The sequence below is a fragment of the Chrysemys picta genome, chromosome 18 (assembly GCF_011386835.1).
Source record: "Chrysemys picta bellii isolate R12L10 chromosome 18, ASM1138683v2, whole genome shotgun sequence".
Taxonomy (NCBI): Eukaryota; Metazoa; Chordata; order Testudines; family Emydidae; genus Chrysemys; species Chrysemys picta.
Window position 1 is genome coordinate 14,037,895 of NC_088808.1, and position 20,048 is coordinate 14,057,942.

Below are 20,048 nucleotides of genomic sequence, written 5' to 3' on the forward strand. Positions count from 1 at the left end.
TCAATGGGGCGGGGGCTGAAGTAAATGCCCCTAGTCCCACATTTTCTGTCAACAGGACTACTGGGTGAGGTAATTCTGGGCCTCACTTGCACTCATAGCTCATAAGGCTGCTCTTTGAGAACCACCCCCATTGAGTGAAATGCTTTTGCCCTGCTTGGGTTGGGGGAGGGGCGAGGAAGCCATTTTAACTGCAAATTGCCAGTTTGCCCCTCTCACCCTTAGACCCCTTATCCACCACCCATCCAAACATCTGATTGGCTAAGAATGAGACCAAGGCCACCTGCTGATTGGCTAATCTGCATAATTTTGTTCACCAATGATAAAACATTATAACCCCCGCCTTTATCCTGATTGGGACTATAGCTACCTGTGTCTTGCTTGGATTGGACAGCAGTGCGAGCGTCTCATTGGCTATCTCGCTCCCCGGATTGGATTTTTAATTAGATTGTTGTTGATTGGTTGGCGCCTCACCTGCCGCGCCTAGCCATTGGTAATTCAGATTTATCTCCCCCGCCCATTGGCCGCTCCGCCCCTTGCGTGCGCTCCGATTGGCTGTGGCGGCCCGGCCCGGTATCCGGGTAAGATGGCCGCAGTCGGAGAGTGCTCGCTCCCTGCTCCCTGGCGGCCGGTCTCCCTCACCCATGTCGAGTATCTTGCAGGTAAAGCTCGCTTGAATACCTCTACATCCTCCTCCGTGGTCTCGGTTCCACGAGAGTGGGCAGCTCTCAGCTCAGGGTGAATGGGGTCCCAGCGCCGGGGTGGCAGCTGCCAAATAGTGAGCCATTGAACAACAGCTCAGGGCCGGAGGGATGCGCATGCGCACTGGTGCCGCGGGACTTACTACCAGATTGTGATCCCTGTGTGCTCCATATTGCGCATGTGCTTATCCCAGGCTCTGGACTTCTAGCTTTAGGGGCTGCTGAGTGCATGGAGGTGATGGGGTCCCAGGGGACCTGCCTCAGCCTCAGTGCAGCAGGCTCCTGGGGATCATGGCGTGTCACTACCTTGAGGTGTGTCACCATGTCAGCCTCCACATTGCTGCCTTGTCTTGCCATCTCTCATTACAGTGTCTTCTTGTTATTCTTCGTTATGATGTCACTGCCATGTGTTAACACCAAGGGTGCACCTCTCCTTTCACAACAGGAGGTTGCAGCATCACTTCACAGTACTACTGTGTCATGACATCACGGTGTCACCCTTCTCCCTTGCTGTCTTGTGTTCCGAGCTGCCATGGTGCAGAGTTGCCTTAGTGGCACAGAGATGCTGGGATGCAAGTTGTCCCCACATTATGTTGCCATCTCACAATGTGGTGCCCATGTCACCTTGCATTTCTGTGTTGCAGCATTGACCCGTCCTATCCCCATGATGTTGTAGTGACTTGTTCTCGTGGCGTCCCGATGAAATGCTGTCATGACTGAGAGCATTGTTTTTTTGTGGTGCTGCAGTGATGTTGTCCTGGTCCTGAAATAGTTTTCAGGTTTATTTTTAGTGGGTTCTGGGTAGGCAGGACTGTGTAAGCAGACTGTATTTTTGGAGGTGTTGAACTTTGGTCAGATCATGATAGCATTCCCTGGTGGGAGATGTGCAGATTACAACCTCTGGGCTCCCTGCATGGAAACTTTTACAGGGCTTGATTTGGGGACTTGAGTTACTTAGAAGGGCAGCTGTCAAAGTCCCTTCAACAGCTGTTAACCTTGCAGGACAGATTCTTTCCCAGCTGTTGCATCGTTGTGATTCAGTGAGATCCCATATTGTCTTTTATCAGGGGGTAGCCGTGTTAGTCTGTATCCACAAAAACAACAAGGAGTCAGATGCCACCGGACTCCTTATTGTCTTTTGATATTGCATGCTCGCAGTCCAGCCTATTTTGTTATGATGATACTAGTTCTCTCTAGCTAGCAAGGGCCGGCTGGGTTGGTACTTTGAAGTTCTCTAAACAGCACCTCTGGTGTTGTTGGGGTTTATTTATTTATTTATGTTTGGTGACAGAGTGTTAGCTTGCATGACCTGGTGAAATTCCAATGTTAGTAATTATATTCTTCCCTAAAATTCTTCCTGAAGACCCAGTGGTCTGATGCACTGTGGCAATGTCCTTAAAATCTCTCATTTCAGGAGACCTTTAATGTGGCTGGAGACCTGCTGCCATCCTGTCATTCAGTTGCCAAAAAATGATGCTCCCTGGTTTTGAATTCCAGTCCAGAGTTTCCAGAGGGAACTTTTTGACCAAACAGCCTTTCTCTATCCCTGGCGTAGCTGCTCCATGTCTTTGTTGAGTGTTCCTTTGGTGTAATTCCGGAGTGATCATTTACCACATTTACATCTAATTTGGAGAAGTAGCAAACACACTGTGACAGAAGAGAACTGCAAAGAGGCCTGGAGAGATAGGAGCAGTGGTGGCTACAAGCACCAGTCAAAGAATTATTACTAATAAATGTAAAATCCGGCATGCGGGGAGGAGAAATAAACATCACAGAAACATAATGGTGGGACATAACTCAGCAGCTATTCCCATTGTATTAAAGCAGATCTTTTTTTCAAGCTTGTCTTAATACTGTCCCAATATCACTTTCATCAACCTTAAAATTCTCTGTCCTGTTAAGGGATTTCTTGTCTTCAGGGTGAATTCCACTAGAGAAACATTAAGTTCCTGGTATGTGTGCATGTAAGTGTGACCCACACGCCTTCTGGGTGTGGTTATCTGTCCCATCTAGTGGCATTGAGACCACTTAGAGAGAGAGAGAGAGAGAAAGAGATTGAGTCTGCTCTACAGCCTTAGCTAACAGCCAGTTGGTTTTTAGCTCATGCAGTAGAGGCTCGTGCACTAAGCTCCAGAGGTCCCAGGTTTGATCCTGCCCACTGACGACCAAGGTCTGTTGGTATTAGATAAGCATACGAGCATGTTTTTCTTCAGGACATCTGGGATTTGTAAGGATCTCTGACGTCTCATTTCTTTAAGAAAAATGAAGGGAGGTGTCTGTAAGAGGCTCTGTTTTGAGAAATTGACCTTGATATAGAAAGATGTGGCACAGCAACAACTCCTGTTCCTAAAGAAATATGGAGAATTTTGCTAGTTTCTTTGCGTAGTACCCTTTTAAAAATTCATAGACTTTGAGAAGCTAAACATGTTTAGGTGGCGCTGGGCACTAACAAAATTAGTATGTATAATTAAATGAGGCATATAAGCAAAGGGTTCTGCATGTGTGCACACATTTAAAAATATAGTTGTTTAGCACTTAGTTGTTGCTACTTAACTAACTGACTATATGTTCTATAAGAATGTTTTTTTCTTCCACTGTTCTTTATTGTGACTTCTGCTGGGACTGTAGCTCTTCAGAGCCAATGCGTCTTTCATATCTTAGTGCTTTAAGCTTGGTTTTCCAGCAGAAATGTATCCTGCTGTGATGTGAACTTTGTCATGCCACAGCATCACATCATCCTCAAAGATAGCTTGAGACTGTTCTTAATGTCCTGCAAGTTGTACTGGCAGGATATGGACAGTCCTATGAAAATCAGTGTAGATAGTATGGATGGAGTGGAAAGTATTCATAGAATGTAACCGACATGTCTGTGGTTGCTTCTTTTTCCGCAAGTTTGTGCGATAAACAGCGCTGCCACAAATAGACATTTCAATAGGAAACAGTGGTGGTGGCGGTAAAACAAGACCCCGTGATAGGATGTGGTAACAGTGCCATTAATTCATATTTTCACGTTACATTCAGGTTATGCTAAAGTGGTAAACCTCACATCTTTCCAGTCAGTGCCAAAGGGATGCTGGGTAAAAATCATACTTTAAAATAAATATATAAATATAGCCAGAGGCTAGTATAGAAAATCTAATGTGCTTTTCACCATGACTGCGGCTTCATCCATTTGCATTTTGGATAACTTAAAATAAAGTTGTCAGTTTCATCTTTTGGTTCTTGAGCCCAAAATGCTCTAGGGAATGTTTGAGTTAAAATAAAACTTAATATTGAATTTTTTGTTTTTCATGGAATCGTTCTTCTTATCAACCTTACTCCGTCCCCTTTAAGCTATTAGAGGTTTGGGGAGTGGGGAAAGTCAAAAATAGTTGCATAGTCTTGTTTTTAAACCAGGTCCATGGAAGCACATCATTTTTTAGCCGTGTATTAATTTTTCCCTAGGAATAAACTTCTGTAAGAATAGATAATATATTATCTACTTGTGCCACTTCTAAAACTTGAAAAAATTATGATATAAACATAGCTGGCCTTGTTTTCTCAGATTCCCCTTCTGCCCCCAATGCATTATCCATCGAAGATTTAAAGCCCTTTCCGCCGTTGGATCAGAGCTGCACTAGCTACAACCATCTACTAAACTAGTGAGTACATTATTGCTAGCAGGTTTCTAGCAAGGTTTGCTTGACCAGTGTGGACTGGCAGGGTCTCTCTTTCCTGAGAGCCAGGCCAGAAACAATCATTCACAGTCAACACATTACTACTTAGGTACCTATCCACTTACATAGTCTACTCTGTAGTATGGCTTTAGAATATGGCTCTGCTAGAACCCTGCTGGTATTAATAGTGTTTACTATATGATTATAGATAGCACTGCTCTGTTCCAAGTAGAGCTGTCGATTAATCGTGGTTAACTCACGCAATTAACTCAAAAAAATAATCATGATTAAAAAATTTAATTGCAGTTTTAATCACACTGTTAAACAATAGACTACCAATTGAAATTTATTAAATATTTTTGATGTTTTTATACATTTTCAAATATATTGATTTCAATTACAACACAGAAAACAGTGTACAGTGCTCACTTTATATTACTTTTGATTATGAATATTTGCACTGTAAAAATGACAAAAGAAATAGTATTTTTCAGTTCACCTCATACTAGTACTGTAGTGTAATCTCTTTCTCATGAAAGTGCAACTTACAAATGTAGATTTTTTTTTTTTACATAACTACACTAAATAACAAAACAATGTAATTTTTAGAGCCTACAAGTCCACTCAGTCCTACTTCTTGTTCAGCCAAATGCTAAGAGAAACAAGTTTGATTACATTTACAGGAGATAATGCTGCCCGCTTCTTATTTACAATGTCACCTGAAAGTGAGAACAGGCGTTTGCATGGCACTTTTGTTGCCAGCATTGCAAGGTATTTACGAGCCAGATATACTAAACATTCATATGCCTCTTCATGCTTCGACCACCGGTCCAGAGGACATGCTTCCATGCTGCTGATGCTTGTTTAAAAAAAAAAGTGTTAATTAAATTTGTGACTGAACTCCTTGGAGGAGAATTGTATGTCTCCTGCTCCATGGTTTTACCCACATTCTGCCATATATTTTGTGTTATGGTAGTCTCCGATGACGACCCAGCATATGTTGTTTCATTTAAGAACACTTTCACTGCAAAGTTGACAAAACACAAAGAATGTTCCAATATCAGATTTCTAAAGATAGCTATAGCACTCGACCCAAGGTTTAAGAATCTGACGTGCCTTCCAAAATCTGAGAGGGATGAGGTGTGGAGCATGCTCTCAGAAGTCTTAAAAGAGCAACACTCCAATGCAAAAACTACAGAACCCGAACCACCAAAAAAGAAAATCAACCTTCTGCTGGTGGCATCTGACTCAGATAATGAAAATAAACATGGGTTGGTCCACACTGCTTTAGATTGTTATCGAGCAGAATCCATCATCAGCATGGATGTATGTCCTCTGGAATAGTGGTTGAAGCATGAAGGGACATATGAGTCTTTAGTGCATCTGGCACGTAAATATCTTGCTATGCCGGCTACAACAGTGCCATGCAAATGCCTGTTCTCACTTTCAGGTGACATTGTAAACAAGAAGTGGGCAGCAGTATCTCCTGGCAAATGTAAAAAAAACCTTGTTTGTCTGAGTGTTTGGCTGAACAAGAAGTAGGACTGAGTAGGCTCTAAAATTTTACATTGTTCTGTTTTTTTGAATGCAGTTTTTTTGTACATAATTCTACATTTGTAAGTTCAACTTTCATCATAAAGAGATTGTACTACAGTATTTGTATTAGGTGAATTGAAAAATACTATTTATTTTGTTTTTTACAGTGCAAATATTTGTAATAAAAATAAAGTGAGCACTGTACACTTTGTATTCTGTGTTGTAATTGAAATCGATTTTGTTTTGAAAATGTAGAAAACATCCAAAAATATTTTTAAAAAATGGTATTCTAGTATTGTTTAACAGCACGATTACGCGCAATTAATTTTTTTTAATCGCTTGACAGCCCTAGTTCCAAGTGCTGAACAAGTTTTTCAAACAGGATTCAGATTACCCGAGTAAATGATTCCTGTTGTACATCTATACAGCATTCTGTGCTTGAGGCTCTGGTTCATGGATTTTGGCCTCAGGTTTTTCCGCAGGTCACCAGCCATTGCTGACTAGTTGACTTGCCGTATTGGTTCTACCATGTGATATTGGTGGAATCTTTGTTATGATCTCTGTAGTTCTACTTTGTATTCAGTGTGACTTTATCTAAGACCAACTGCTTGTAAAGATATTCTTACACCATCTGTGGGAGAAATATAGTCCCTCTTGAGAAAACAAAGTAAAAATTGTGCGCAATTTATTTTTGAAATTAATTTTACAGTATTTTAGTCTAACCAAATTTCAAAATGTATATATAGTACAGATTAACAAAGTGAATGCTTTGATAAACAATGATCCCTGAACTAGAGACCATCTCTAATAGATAATCCTTGAATTGAAACTACTTGAAAGCATACCCAAGACTTCAGTACAATTTTGATTGTCCAGTAGTCTTAAATTCTCAAGGCATCTAACGTTAACAGTCACTTAAGGTGGAGTTCCTCTTGCATTTATGTGGTTCTTGATCAATGTTTAGACGTAAGGAGCCTGATTCTCTGTTTTCTGGCACCTTGTGGTGTCACTTACACCCAGTGCAAAGTGGGCATACAACATTACCATTTGGATCTGGTAGCATTTGAAACCCACTTTGCATTGATGTTAGTGACTGCGCAAGGTCATTGAGCCAAAGATCTATTAAGGGACCCCAGGTTAAATCAAAACAAAAAAACTTTTTAGGGCTCTTCTGCAATTAACTCCAAGTTCCCATTGGTTTTGCAGAATGAAACTCTTCAGCCCATTCTCTTGGTGTTGATGCTCTTGGTGCTTCCCAGTTGTAAGTGACACAGAGCCGGCCAGGGGAAGGGAGTATGCACCCTGTGTCTGAGGTGACTGAACAACCATCTGGCAATACACCCAGCAATGTGAACTTTGTAACAGTGAGAATACTTTTGTTCAGGGATTGAAGTTAAAGTTCATCACGTCCAATGCTGTTTAGCTCAAAATGAGGCAACTTGTGTGTGTTGGGGAAAACGTTCTGTATACTACAATGGAAGGAAGTGAAATTGATTTAGGAAGGAATCAGGTATTTAGTCATGCAGAAATATCCTCTCTTCTTAACGGGTAGGCAGGAGGGATCAGGTGCTTTGTGATGGGGATTGATCCTTCTGTGGCCATGTGGTGAGATAGGAAGGATCTTGCTGTCTTTTGGAGATTAGCATAGAATGGCTTTGATGCTCTCTTGATTCAGTGGATACCAGGGTGGCATTTTTAGAGTCATCCTTTAAAAATATCTCCAGTGTAGCAAAGCCTTTTGGGATGTCTTTTCCCCTGTGAGTTTCATATTGAATCTGCAATGATGACTGGCATCTTCAAGTGATGCTGCTGATTTATGTATTTTTTACAATATCTTCTATTAAAAATAAATGGAAAAACTCCTCTGGTGGTGAGAAACTGATCTTGGAGCAAAATGACTTCGGCAATTTCCTGTCTGCTTTGAGCCTAGGCTTACCTTTTCCAAAAGAGTTTGTGGGGACCATGTGTTCTTTTAAGTGAACAAATAGATAGGGTGCTTTGGCAGTAGGCAAGGGGTGATTTGGACTGAGTCATATAGTGTGTATCATGTATTGCCATTTTTCACCTCTGACATTTGTCTACCCCTGATCCATTCTATCCGAAGCCAGTACAGATGGCTCTTGAGACACTTTTTATTTTCTTCTGTGAGATTCTGTAATGCAGTTTCCCAACTCTATCTGTGGGAGGCTGTCTAGGTGGGAAACTACTCAGCCTCTCAATACATGTTGTAAGCTGGCAGACAGAAATTGCAGTTGAATTATGCTAGGCTCATTTCATTTCCCTCTTGTCCCAATCCTGAAGCTAATAACTACCACTCTTCTTGCTCTTCAGCACCTTCAGTCCCTGCTAGCACTTGGGATGAAATGCTGAGCCCATGGAAGGGATCCTGGGTCTGCCATATAATGCTAGGCCATTGATCTGGTGAACTCACACCTTTGCGGTCAGTGAGCTCTGAAGCACTAGCAAACGGCAGTCTCTATGGCTGGCAAGCACGCACACAATGCAGGCTGATTTGTTTCTCTCGTTTGCTTCCTCAGGTGATTTCTCTGGTCAGCTCTTAGCCTACTTGAGTCTCTGTCCAATTTTCATCATAGTCGGCTTTGTTACACTCATCATATTCAAGAGAGAGCTTCATACGGTGAGTCTTCCTCTTTCCTCCCCAGGTACTTCACATGGCAGGAGACGCAAGAAGAGAGGAGAGGCAGGAGAGATTTGCCATTACAGATCTACCATAACAAATGTGACCTCTTTGCCTAGAGGAAATCACAATTAATTGTGATACTCTTGAATTACTGTCAGGCCTTAGTTCACTGCCCTGTCTTGCCCTATAATGTCCCATCCCTGAATTCCTGGACCAGGACATGCCATACATTTCAGTGACAGTTGCAAATTTTCTGCCTCTCTTTGTGAGAAACTAAAGTGGGACTTTAATACCATTATTATTTCTGTCTTGTGCTGTGATCCCATGAGATCTTGGGCTAAGCAGGGTCATGCAGGATGAATGGGAGATACGGGAATAGGAAGAATACCCCATATGCTGCAGTAATTCTGTGGGATGCACTTTCCCCTCTGGATTGGTTGTGCTGATGGAGGTGCTGTCTTTTGGATGAGATGTAAACATGGGTCCTGATCACTTGTGGTCATTGATACTTTTTGTAAAATGAGGAGGTATTAACAGTAGTATACTGGCTGAACTTCAGTCTGGATAATTATGTTCGGCCTCTCTAAATTGTCCCTCTGGTGTCAGGTGAATACAATATTCTTCACTTCTTCTCAGCTGTTTGTCATGTTGCCTTGTTCTGTTAGACGTCTATCTAAGATTGGCTGCATTTTGATGGAGGATAAAGTGATTCTTGTATTTGTTTTATTTTTTTCCCCGAGAGGTTGTAAAGCTTTATTACCCAATGTTTAAGTGATTTTATTTTTCAGATTATTTTCTAAATGGGTTTCCCCGTGTCATTGTCTTGGTGCTGTATGTTTGCATTAATCTGTGAAGATCACTGACGCTGATGCCAGTTTCAATAAGTGGCAGTTTGCCTGTCATCTTAGTCGTTAAGGGTCAGATTTTCGGGAGTGTGAGCGCCCACAAGTCTATCTGGTGTTGTAAGTATTCAGGACCTCTGGAAATCAGGCTGTGTGTGCCTGCAAGGCCCATTTAATCTCTGTGTGTGAAACAGCAGGAGCAGGAGTGACTCCTACTTCTCTCCTGACCAGAAGCTAGTCTTTTCACGATACAGCATGCCCCAAGGTCTCTGCTATTTGTCCTGACAAGTAGCTAAGATGGGATGGCTGAATACATTCCATACAAGGGATTACAAGCCATTCATAATATTTGCCTTTTGTAAACAGACAGGTGAAATGGAGTCAGTAATAGGATTATGACATCAGGTTTCTGATATTGCTATGTTTATATAAAGCAACACTGTCATGGGAACTGAATGGCTCAGGGGATTGGTAATGAAACCTCTAGGTTACTAGTGTGATTGCTGCCCAAGGAAGTAGCTTGTGAAACTCATAACACTCTAAAGGCTTCTTGGAAGCCTATGTGACCTGAATTGGTAATTCCAGTCCAATTTCTAATGGGCAGTTTTCTTTATCATAGGAAAAAAATCAAATTAGGCACAAATTTTAGCTCCCCATTTTAGCAATCAGCAGAAATACTGAAAATAGAATAGGTCATAAAGACTGAAACCTTCTTTCATTTCTAGAGGTGATACCTGCTGAAGATTGTGTCACTTTGGCAGGAGGCATGCATGCGGGGGGGAGGGAGAGGGGAGCTTGCACTGCTACTGCTTGTGTTGTATCTGCTCTGTAAATAGAAGACCGTTTTAGGACTGTGAATCCAGCTTCCTTAAACCCTACATTCACTTATCTTTATATGGTGCCTTTCATCCCAGAAGATCCCTTAAATAAATAAATAAAAAACAGAAACACACACACACACACACACTTTTATTTTACAATCTCTCTCTCTATATATAGAGAGAGAGCTTGTAAGGTAAGTGTTTTGGGACCTTCTGGGATGGATGGATGGATATGGATATATATGGATATATATATATATATATATGAGAGAGAGAGAGAGAGAGAGAGAGAAAAAAAAAAAAAAGCGTGGGATATATTGTATAATGTCAAGTATCAGGGGGTAGCCGTGTTAGTCTGTATCTACAAAAACAACAAGGAGTCTGGTGGCACCTTAAAGACTAACAGATTTATTTGGGCATAAGCTTTCGTGAGTAAAAACCTCACTTCTCCGGATGCATAGAGTGCACTATGCATCCAAAGAAGTGAGGTTTTTACTCACGAAAGCTTATGCCCAAATAAATCTGTTAGTCTTTAAGGTGCCACCAGACTCCTTGTTGTTATTGTATAATGTGTATATAATAAGTGTGTGTGTATAGATAGATAGTGTTTGTATATAATACAGTAAAGATCATAGAGATGGAAAAGGCTTGTTGCATCCATCCCCTTTGTAGGGGAGGTTATGGTGCCTTGATAGATGAAGCACCAGGTATTAAACTGCCACTGCCCTTGACCTGTACATACATGTTACAGTTTAACATTCTTTTAAGATTTTTTTTTTTTTTACAGTTGCAAGGTAAAGCATTCAAAAATAAGATTTCTCCATGAAATCTTTGCGGTGGACTTACTATCATAATAAATACAATCCCCTTGTGCATGCAAAGTCAGGAATAGACCGAGCTGTACTGGGCCTAGTGCAGGCCTGAAACACAGAATAACATCTTTTTTCCCTCTTCTTGCAACTCTCTGCCTCATTCACTATCTCTCCTGTGCAGTGAATGAGACAGGGATCCTCTAAAACAAACAGTATGTGAAGACGTAATTAAAGACCGTATCATAAAGTATATGAACGAGGAGGCTGAATTAAGGTTGCATAAACAACCTTAATTTTGGCATTTCCTAATGTTGATTTTGCAGCCTGTGAAGTGCAAAGAATTATAAGCACCAGGTAATAGATCTGAGACAAAACTAATGCAGTCCTGGTGGTGCCCAGAACACCTTCCTCCAATGGTAAAGGTAACTTGAATCGTAATGGGGAGCTCTTGCTGCACCAGTCAATGAGGAATGGGTGCTGTGAAGGAATGCTGCTTCTCTAAACTGAGGAAGGCATCTCCTCCTCTCACTCAGTCCAGAGGGGCAGTGGGCAGATGCCTCATTGTCCTCTGTCCTCCCCCTGGGAGCGTTCTCAGTTCAGTTACCATGTTAAAAAAGCTCTGTAGGGCTGTAGTATGCTGAGTGCAGATGGGATGATCAAGAGATTGTAGCAGCAAATCGCTACCATTCTCTATTGATCTTGTGCAAATGGCAAAGCCCGGAGGCTTATAATTCATCCACATATTGGTAGATTTTCATAGAAAAAGAAAAGGTACCTCTCTGAGTCCAGGACCATTCCCTGGCAGATCTCGTCTTCCTGCTCTAAACATGGAGGTGCTAGAGCTCGTCAGAGAAACAGTTAATTGAGCCAAAGTTAACATGGTTTTTTCCTACCTTTCTCCCCCAATCTCATTCTCTGAAATGGCTGATCTGTTCTTGTTTAAATTTAAAAACAAAACAAAACAAAACCTGCAACCTGAGCAGAGAACAAACCTGAAGGGCCAACGTTCAGCAAAGTTATAAGCAACTGAAAATGGGCTAGTAATAAAAGTGTAAGCAACTAAGCGAGTATTAATCTTAATGCTGATTACTAATTCTACCTATAGAAAGGAGCCACCATTTGGTTGGAATGTGACAGCTCTTCAGGCAGCACACAGTATATTGACCCACAGTTTAGCTCAGGAAGTGAAAAATCCCATAACTATTTGAAACTGGAGGAGGTGTTTAGGGAGACACAATACGATTGCGCATATTGGAATTTGGCCAGGATGCTAGGTCTAAGAGAGGAAAGGAGTATTCTGGACTACAGAGTGAAATTGATACTATGTTTTTATAATCTGGCCAGGTCCAGAACGTGCCTTGCCTTTAAAGATGTTAGAAATCTGTGGGGAACAGCTTCAGGATGATAATTATTTTCTGTAAGTTGTTCACTGAAGAGAAAAATAAAATAAAAAGCCTCCCTTTTAAGCAGAGCATATCAACAGCATCATATTTGCTCCCTCTGTTGGCCTGCAGCAAACAGTTGAAGACGTATTGTCAATTTAAAATCTAGGCAATTAAAAAAAAAATTCCAGCTATGACACTACTCTTAGAGTCCCTCTGCCAATATTTTCTATTTTTTTATTATTATTATTTATTTATTATTCTCTCTTCTGTTGCTCTGTGAAACACTCCCACAAACAGGGGAAACTGAATATATACAAAGTGCTATCAAATGCACAAAGTAAATAGACTGAAAAAAATTCTTTCTAATCTCTTTTGTTTAGAGTAATCTCGAGTGTTACTTGTAACTGTAGTAGTTTAAAAAAAAAAAAGTCAGAGAGAAAGTGTGGTTTTGTTTTGTTTTAAGTTGACTGTGTCCCTTTAAGGGAAATTCGTCGGAAAGGTTTGATGAGATGCATCACCATTGAGATGACACAGTGGGAAGCTGAGGGATGGATGCAGGGTCATAGGCTGACACAATTGTCTCTTTCACAGATATCTTTCTTGGGGGGGCTGGCATTCAATGAAGGAGTGAACTGGCTAATAAAGAATATTATCCGTGAGCCACGGCCCTGTGAAGGCAAGTATGGCCTGGTGGCTTGGGGGAAAGAGCGGGTACATGAGTTCTCTTTGAACTGTGGTGACGATAATTGGGTTGAAGGGTGGTTTTGTCTCGGGTCTGGTATGTTGTGTTTGCACGTTCATATGGGGGTTGGGAAGAGATGCTTACGGTGCAGCTGATCAGAGAAATGTATTGTAAATTCACACACGCACCCCAACACTGTGGCCTGGCTGGATCTTTGAAGTGTTCAGGCTACTGCTCTGTATTGAGCATACTGTTTCTTCTTCTCTTCCCAGAAGCCCATTCAACGGTGACTACAAAATACGGGATGCCATCCAGTCACTCTCAGTTCATGTGGTTTTTCTCTGTTTACTCGTTCCTGTTTCTTTATTTAAGGTGAAGCTTCTTCATTAGGTTTTGGCTGTTTTACACTTTTGACCTCTGGGGGCATTTGGAATGGGTGGCTATCTTCTGGTGGCATGCCTTTCCTTCTGTTCAGTTGATTCCTGTAGGTAGAGCTGAATTCCAGGACCTGTGCAATCTGTTTTGGGATGGGGTGGGATTCCCTCTGGAGTGAGTTCATCCCAGATTGAATATAGGACTATGGGCTCTGCTGCTGCAAGAAAGTTGATTAGGGAGGGGAAGGAAAGGTGGCCCCTGATGCCATCACTCCCAGTAGCATGAGTCCATCGGAATATGACTGTGCTGACGCAGTCTCTTTTAATCATGCTGAATTCTGAGACTTCCAAAATCCATGTTGGAATGCAATTGGGGAAGTAGGAAGGAGGAGAGAGAGAAGAGCTATCTTCTCATGAAGCTGTTCTCCCTTGTACTAGTGAGTTTGTCCCTGCAACCTCTCCAGTGATTCCTGCTGCCCTCTCCCATGACCCATTCATGGTTTGTCTCTGCTGCCTGGTGCTAGGCTTGCATTCTCTGGTGTAGGACTCCTCTTCTGAAGTCCTCATTGCTCAGCTATGGCTAACTCCTGCAGCTCTATAATATGGAGGAGCAGACGAGAGACCAGAAAACCCTTCTATACTGTAGCCAAGCACAAGTGGGCAGCTATAAGGAGATCTGAGGCATGCTGGTTGCATAGGCACTCTGTGCGCCTCCCACACCAGACATAATAGTACCATGGGCACATGGGCTCCCTTTGTAGTGATCTCCATTAACACCTGGACACTGAGGTCGGGCTTTCTCACTTGCATCCTCTTGGTAGCAGTTGGATACATCAGCACTGGAGTGTTAAGAGGTTATCCATGACATCAGTGAGGGCTATGGCTTCCTTAGGTCACTGTAATTTGGAGGGGTGGGATATAGGGACTGTTCCGCTCCCTATCACCATCTCTTTTGCACTGCACTAATGGCTTTACCCCCATCTCTTTCTTTTTTCCAGAATGCACCAAACAAACAATGCCAGGTTTCTGGATTTATTGTGGCGACATGTCCTGTCCATCTGCCTTGTCACAGTGGCCTTTCTAGTCTCATATAGTAGGTATGGAGCAGCTATTTGTCTTATTCCTTTGTACTAACCCTTGGCCTTGTGGGTTTTTGGCAGCACTTTATCCTCATCCATTTGTGGTTCAGCTCCTGATAACTGTGGCAGAAATACCAGGGGCTGAGGGAGTCCTGTATTGCCAGGGACTCTTCAGAATGGGAGCTCTTTCTTTTTCGCTGGATTTTTTTTCCTGGTCTAGTTATGTCCCTCAATAGTCACTTCAAAAATTGCAGTCCAATGGGTGGTTATAAGCTTATATGATTGCACTTGGGCCCCATGGCTTCAAACCCAACTATGTGCAGGCTGGATCATTGCGAAGAGAGTTGGTCATAGACAGGGAGGGACTTGCATCGAGCCTTGCATCTCTGTCTTCACACATGGATCTGCAAAACTGAAGACCAGTGCTTCCCTCCCCATTTTCTCTGGCCTCCATGTCCAGGATATGGACAGAGTAATTTTGTCTGCCTCATCCCTTTTCTGCACTAATTCATAAAAGCATTGAGCTAGGTCATGGACCAGTACCTTCTGCAGCATGTGAAGCATTTAGTATTGACTGAAATGACTTTTTGTAGAGTCAGTCTAAATGTAGTCACAATTGTTTGGCTTCCATCATCTTGCAGTATGAACAGACTTAGTCTGTGTGAGTAGTGTCTATGTGCCAGGATAATTTAATAAATCATTACTACTGTGACCACTACCAGCTAAAAAGCGGTACGCTGTCTACAGCAATGGAGCCTTCATACTGCTCAATTTGAGATCAGCAAAAACCATGACAAAACAAGTTCCCTTCACACTATATGTTCTCAAAAGCAATGGGGAGTCCGGGGGCACCTTAAAGATGAACAGATTTATTTGGGCATAAGCTTTCATAGGTAAAAATCCCACTTCTTCAGATGCATGGAGTGAAAATTACTATATATTCTGAAAGCCTTTAAATCCAGGCTTCGGAGAGTTACTGAAGGTTCTGCGGCTGGCTCTGGAAAATTCTCTCCTGGGACCAACAGCAACAGGCCCTCAGCCAGTCTGAACTCCTACTGTGGGAAACACGCAGACACCTTCTTAGGTATTGGGCTTCTCAGATTTAGGAGTATTCCTAAACAGAAATTTATGTACACAGAAGGGTCTAAGTTGTTTCCTGATTATCCATTAGTGGATGGGGGGAAGCCTCAGCATGGGAGGATGGGCTGCATGATCTCTCAAGGTCCCTTCCAGGCCTACATTTTTATGATTCAATATCTTTTAAATAGGTGCCACTTGGCTGTTTCACATCTGGAAGATAACCTTGCTCTGGCCTTTACAGGGGCCTGTAAAACGCTGTAACCAACTGTGTGATGCCCTTATTTTGTCTGAAATCCTGTCTCTGGTCATTTTCCTTTCTTGTTTCATCTGAAGGGTCTATCTGCTCTACCACACCTGGAGCCAGGTCTTATACGGAGGTGTTGCAGGAAGCATCATGGCCATAGCCTGGTTTGCATTCACACAGGAGATCTTAACTCCTTTGTTCCCAAGGATAGCTGCATGGTAAAAACCTTTTATGCAATTCTGTGTTATGTTTTAATCCCCCAAGGCCTCACCCTCCTGCAGAACCAGATACTTGTCCAGCACTGTATGCCTCAAGTTTACTCTGTGTACCACGGAAGGGGCCACAACAGTGTTTACCTCTTGAAATGTGCTGAACCTACTAGTAGTTGGAGTAGCATGACACCCTTGCAAGGGAGTAAAGTCCTAGTCAACCTTCACAGGGATAGAGAATTCATACCATATGGTGTAAGAAAACCAATCATGGGATACTTCAGTCCGTGAAACCAAATGATTGTTATGATGTTCTATAGGAATGCAAACCCCCATGTAAAGGGGTTTAAACTGTGCACAATTTCCCAATGGTCTAGAGGTTAGAGCAGGGGACTGGGAATAGCGACTCCTAGATTCTGTTCCCTGCTCTGCTTACTGACTCCGTGTGTGACCATGAGCAAATCATTTAACTTACTTGTGCCACCATTTCTCCATCTGTAAAATGGGGATAATACTTCCCTACCTCTTGGGGGAGGAGGAATTGTGAGGCATAATTGTTCATAAAGTACTTTGAGATCCTTGAAAGAAAGGTGCTTATCAGAATTAGGAAAGAAAATGTTTTAATTCTCTTGCCCTCTTTTTCTCCCCCAAACCTTGTTAATTTTAGGCCAGCTTCAGAGTTCTTTTTAATCAGAGATACCAGCCTCATTCCCAACATCCTGTGGTTTGAATACACAGTCACCAGAGCAGAGGCAAGGTAAGCAGGATAGTAGGAGGTTCTGCACAGGGAGGTGTATCTAAGTTGTTACATGCACCAATAGGGTAATGGTTTATTTACCTGTATCAGTTGTGATTTTATTTATATATGAAAATTAAAGTAGCTGATGTAGGTAGCTTTTATGGACAGGGTAGTATAGAGTGTGAAAAGAGGCCAAATTGTGGGTTGACTTTAATAGAGTGTATGGTTAAAATATAATCAGTATGAAACTGGAAAAAGTGATAAACAAGTACAAATGATTCCAAACACAAAGCCATAGGGGACTGCAGCAGTAGGGGAGAAACCAAATGTTGCAACCCGTGTTGTAAAGGGTCTCTCTGGATGCAGTAAAGTGTATAATGTGAGCAGAATCATCTGGAGTGGTAAGTCTCCATTTTGTGCTGTGTGAGGTGAATTTTGTATTCCGTAAAAAGGGAGTCACAATAGGGTAGCCACTGTGTAACCATGTCTGGTCTCTCACATACACCCCTTTGCAAATGCACTTCTATTGTGACCTACAGATCCTCTGGTTATTCCAGACCTGAGCCTGTAAAAAGCAGGAATGACCACTCTTAACATTGGATGTGGTGGTCTGGTCTATCCAGCTCATTTTATTCCTCCCACCTCTTTATCCATTGAGTGTGCTATGATGCCTGGTGATGGGGATCTCCCTCACTCTGCCACCTCTATGTTCTCATTGCAGAAACAGACAGCGCAAGCTAGGTACGAAGCTCCAGTGACTCAAGACATGGGAACAGAATGCAGGACTTAATGGAGAAGGACAAGATTAGAGACCTGTACAGACCTGGGAGCAGCAAGGAGTCTTCACAGATGGACCAAAGGAACAGGCAGGGACCATACTCAAAGCCTGGAGGCCTTTGCTCTGGCTTTTGCAGCTAGCTGGATGCTCCCTGATGCATGTGGGACCGTGAAGGAGCAGAACCTCATTTATAACACAAATGCACATTGCCAGTTGGAATGTACCATCGTGTCTGAGTCGCGGGAAGGGGAGAAAATACCTGATGGCTTGTTTGGGGGAGGGAGAATCAAAAAAAAAAAATCATATTTCTGTGACATTTTTTTGCAGCATGAAATATACACACTATTTATTTATTTTTTTTAATTGAACTATTATTTTCGGGGTGGGTGATGCATTGATTGTGTGTTTGGGAGAAGACAAAACCAAAATTAGGTCTTGCCTAATTTAGGGTTTTGAATTTGTGGGGGAGGTAGGGTGGCTTAGGCAGGAGGGGAAGAGGTATTTCTTTCCTTTCGGCAACAGTTGGGAGAGCAAAATCAATTCCTGCTGCACTTTGTAAGGATATAAAGAAACTACTAAAGATTTGCTTTTAAACACTAGTGACATTCCTGTGCGCAAGCCTGCACGGATACCACTGGGGGCAAGGAGGGGGTTAAAACACAGAGGAAAACCTAAAATATACTTTTTTTTTTTTTTTTTTTTTTCTCTTCACTGCTGCTCCTGTTGTGTAATTAGCCAGGTTGTTTTACCCGGGCCCTCTTCTTTTTAGGTGTCAATAACTTGGTATACACATTACAACTATCCCTCCACTCCCTCTTCCTTTTGTACTTTTATGACCCAAGAGCTGCTGAGATCTCTACAGTTTCTGTTGCTGAACTTAAGCCAGACTCTGTTATTGATTAAGGACACCATTAAGTTTAAATAACTGCTAGTTAAGGCACAACTCCATGCTTTTAAGGATTACCCCAAAGTCATTAAAAAAAGCTTTTACTGGTATTAAAAGTTTGTATGATCAGTCTCTGCCCTAAACCCGCTTTCGGATAATGAATCTTTCCATTGAGCTTTTCAGCCATCAGTAAACTTTTTATAAAAATAAAGAGGTGATGAGTGCTGATGCCTGGCTTTAGCACTGCATGAATTACTTTTGGAGAGCCCAGTTAGATTCAAACACAGGTTACTGCTGAAACGAGGCAGTATGTTTTAACCCTGGCAAACATTTCCATGGGTCATGCTGATTTGTTTTGACTTCTGCAGTAGTCAAGACTATTGCAAAAGTCTGCACCGGCTCCCTAGAATGCATAACTCCTAAGGGATCTTTCCCTTACTCTGTAAGGACTTTCATTTCTCCTTCCTTTTTCATTTTGACTGTTTTTTCAAGTGATGAACTTCCTTAGTCTGGAGTTCTGGACAGTAAGTTCTGCTGCTAGATGCTTGGGTACCATTCCCCTGTGATAGGATATCTGACAGCCTCTTTGACCCTGCAAGTACTTAGATCCTCTGCAATAGGCTGGTAAATATTTTAAGACGACTGTACTAACAGTGAGTCAGCAGTGCATCCTGAATGTACTCCATGGCTGTGCACAGACTGTTCCATTGCACTTTTTAGCCTGTAATCAAGACATTACAATGAAGTTCAGCAACAAGATGGAGAGACTCGCGGTACAATTGGCTTGAAGTTTTATAACAGGGGAAGGCCAAGGCAAGTACAGCTACCAAGCTGCGTCAAAGAGGAGGACATTAGCATCTGTCTGATACTGTCACCTGTACAGAGGGATAGTGACTATGCATACCCATCTATGTCTTACTGCATGTTTTACTAGCTTCCATTAAAAAGCTACTGAAGCTTCATAAAAAACTCATTGGTATGTATTGATGCAAGATGTGATTTTGCTCATATCTGATCATCTCTGTATTTTTCTGCCATCTTAATTTAAAAACAGCATTTTAAAGATTTCATCTGCTCCTCTGGCTGTGTGTGTGTATGTGTGTGTGTGTGTTAGTGTTAGTTATGAATTGGTTGCTATAGAACCTATTCTACCCTAATCCCAGAATTTGGCCTAGGAAGAGAGTCCTTTTATGTCTATCAGGGATGGTCTAGACAGTATTTGGTCCTGCCATGCGGGCAGGGGACTGGACTCGATGACCTCTCGAGGTCCCTTCCAGTCCTAGAATCTATGAATCTATTTTAATGTAGCGATTAAGAATGAAAACCTTTTAACACATACTTGTTCTAAACTGAATATATCTTTCTCTGTAGCAGCAGGTTTTTTTTTTAAACTAAGGATTAGGGGAATTTTAGTCTATTACAATAAATTTCTTGAATTTAGCACTCATTGGAGTGATCTAATATGAACTCTCCACACTGAGATTTCAAGTGCATTTGCACATAAAACAATAGCACTTTTATTTCTCATAAAAGCACTTTGGCTGGGCTAATCTCCCTCTCTTTTTGAGCTGTGGGCTGTGAATTTA

At 42.0% G+C, this 20,048-nt stretch overlaps 1 protein-coding gene across 1 annotated transcript; it reads left to right on the forward strand.

Moving 5' to 3' along the window:
* The first annotated feature begins 349 nt into the window (after positions 1–349).
* Positions 350–19,544, forward strand: DOLPP1 (dolichyldiphosphatase 1). The gene is made up of 8 exons (XM_065572338.1): positions 350–659; positions 8,428–8,528; positions 12,983–13,067; positions 13,346–13,445; positions 14,446–14,544; positions 15,940–16,068; positions 16,727–16,816; positions 17,520–19,544. Exons 1-8 carry the CDS (start codon positions 584–586, stop codon positions 17,554–17,556), a joined length of 717 nt encoding a protein of 238 aa, XP_065428410.1. The 5' UTR covers positions 350–583; the 3' UTR covers positions 17,557–19,544.
* Positions 19,545–20,048: the final 504 nt, after the last annotated feature.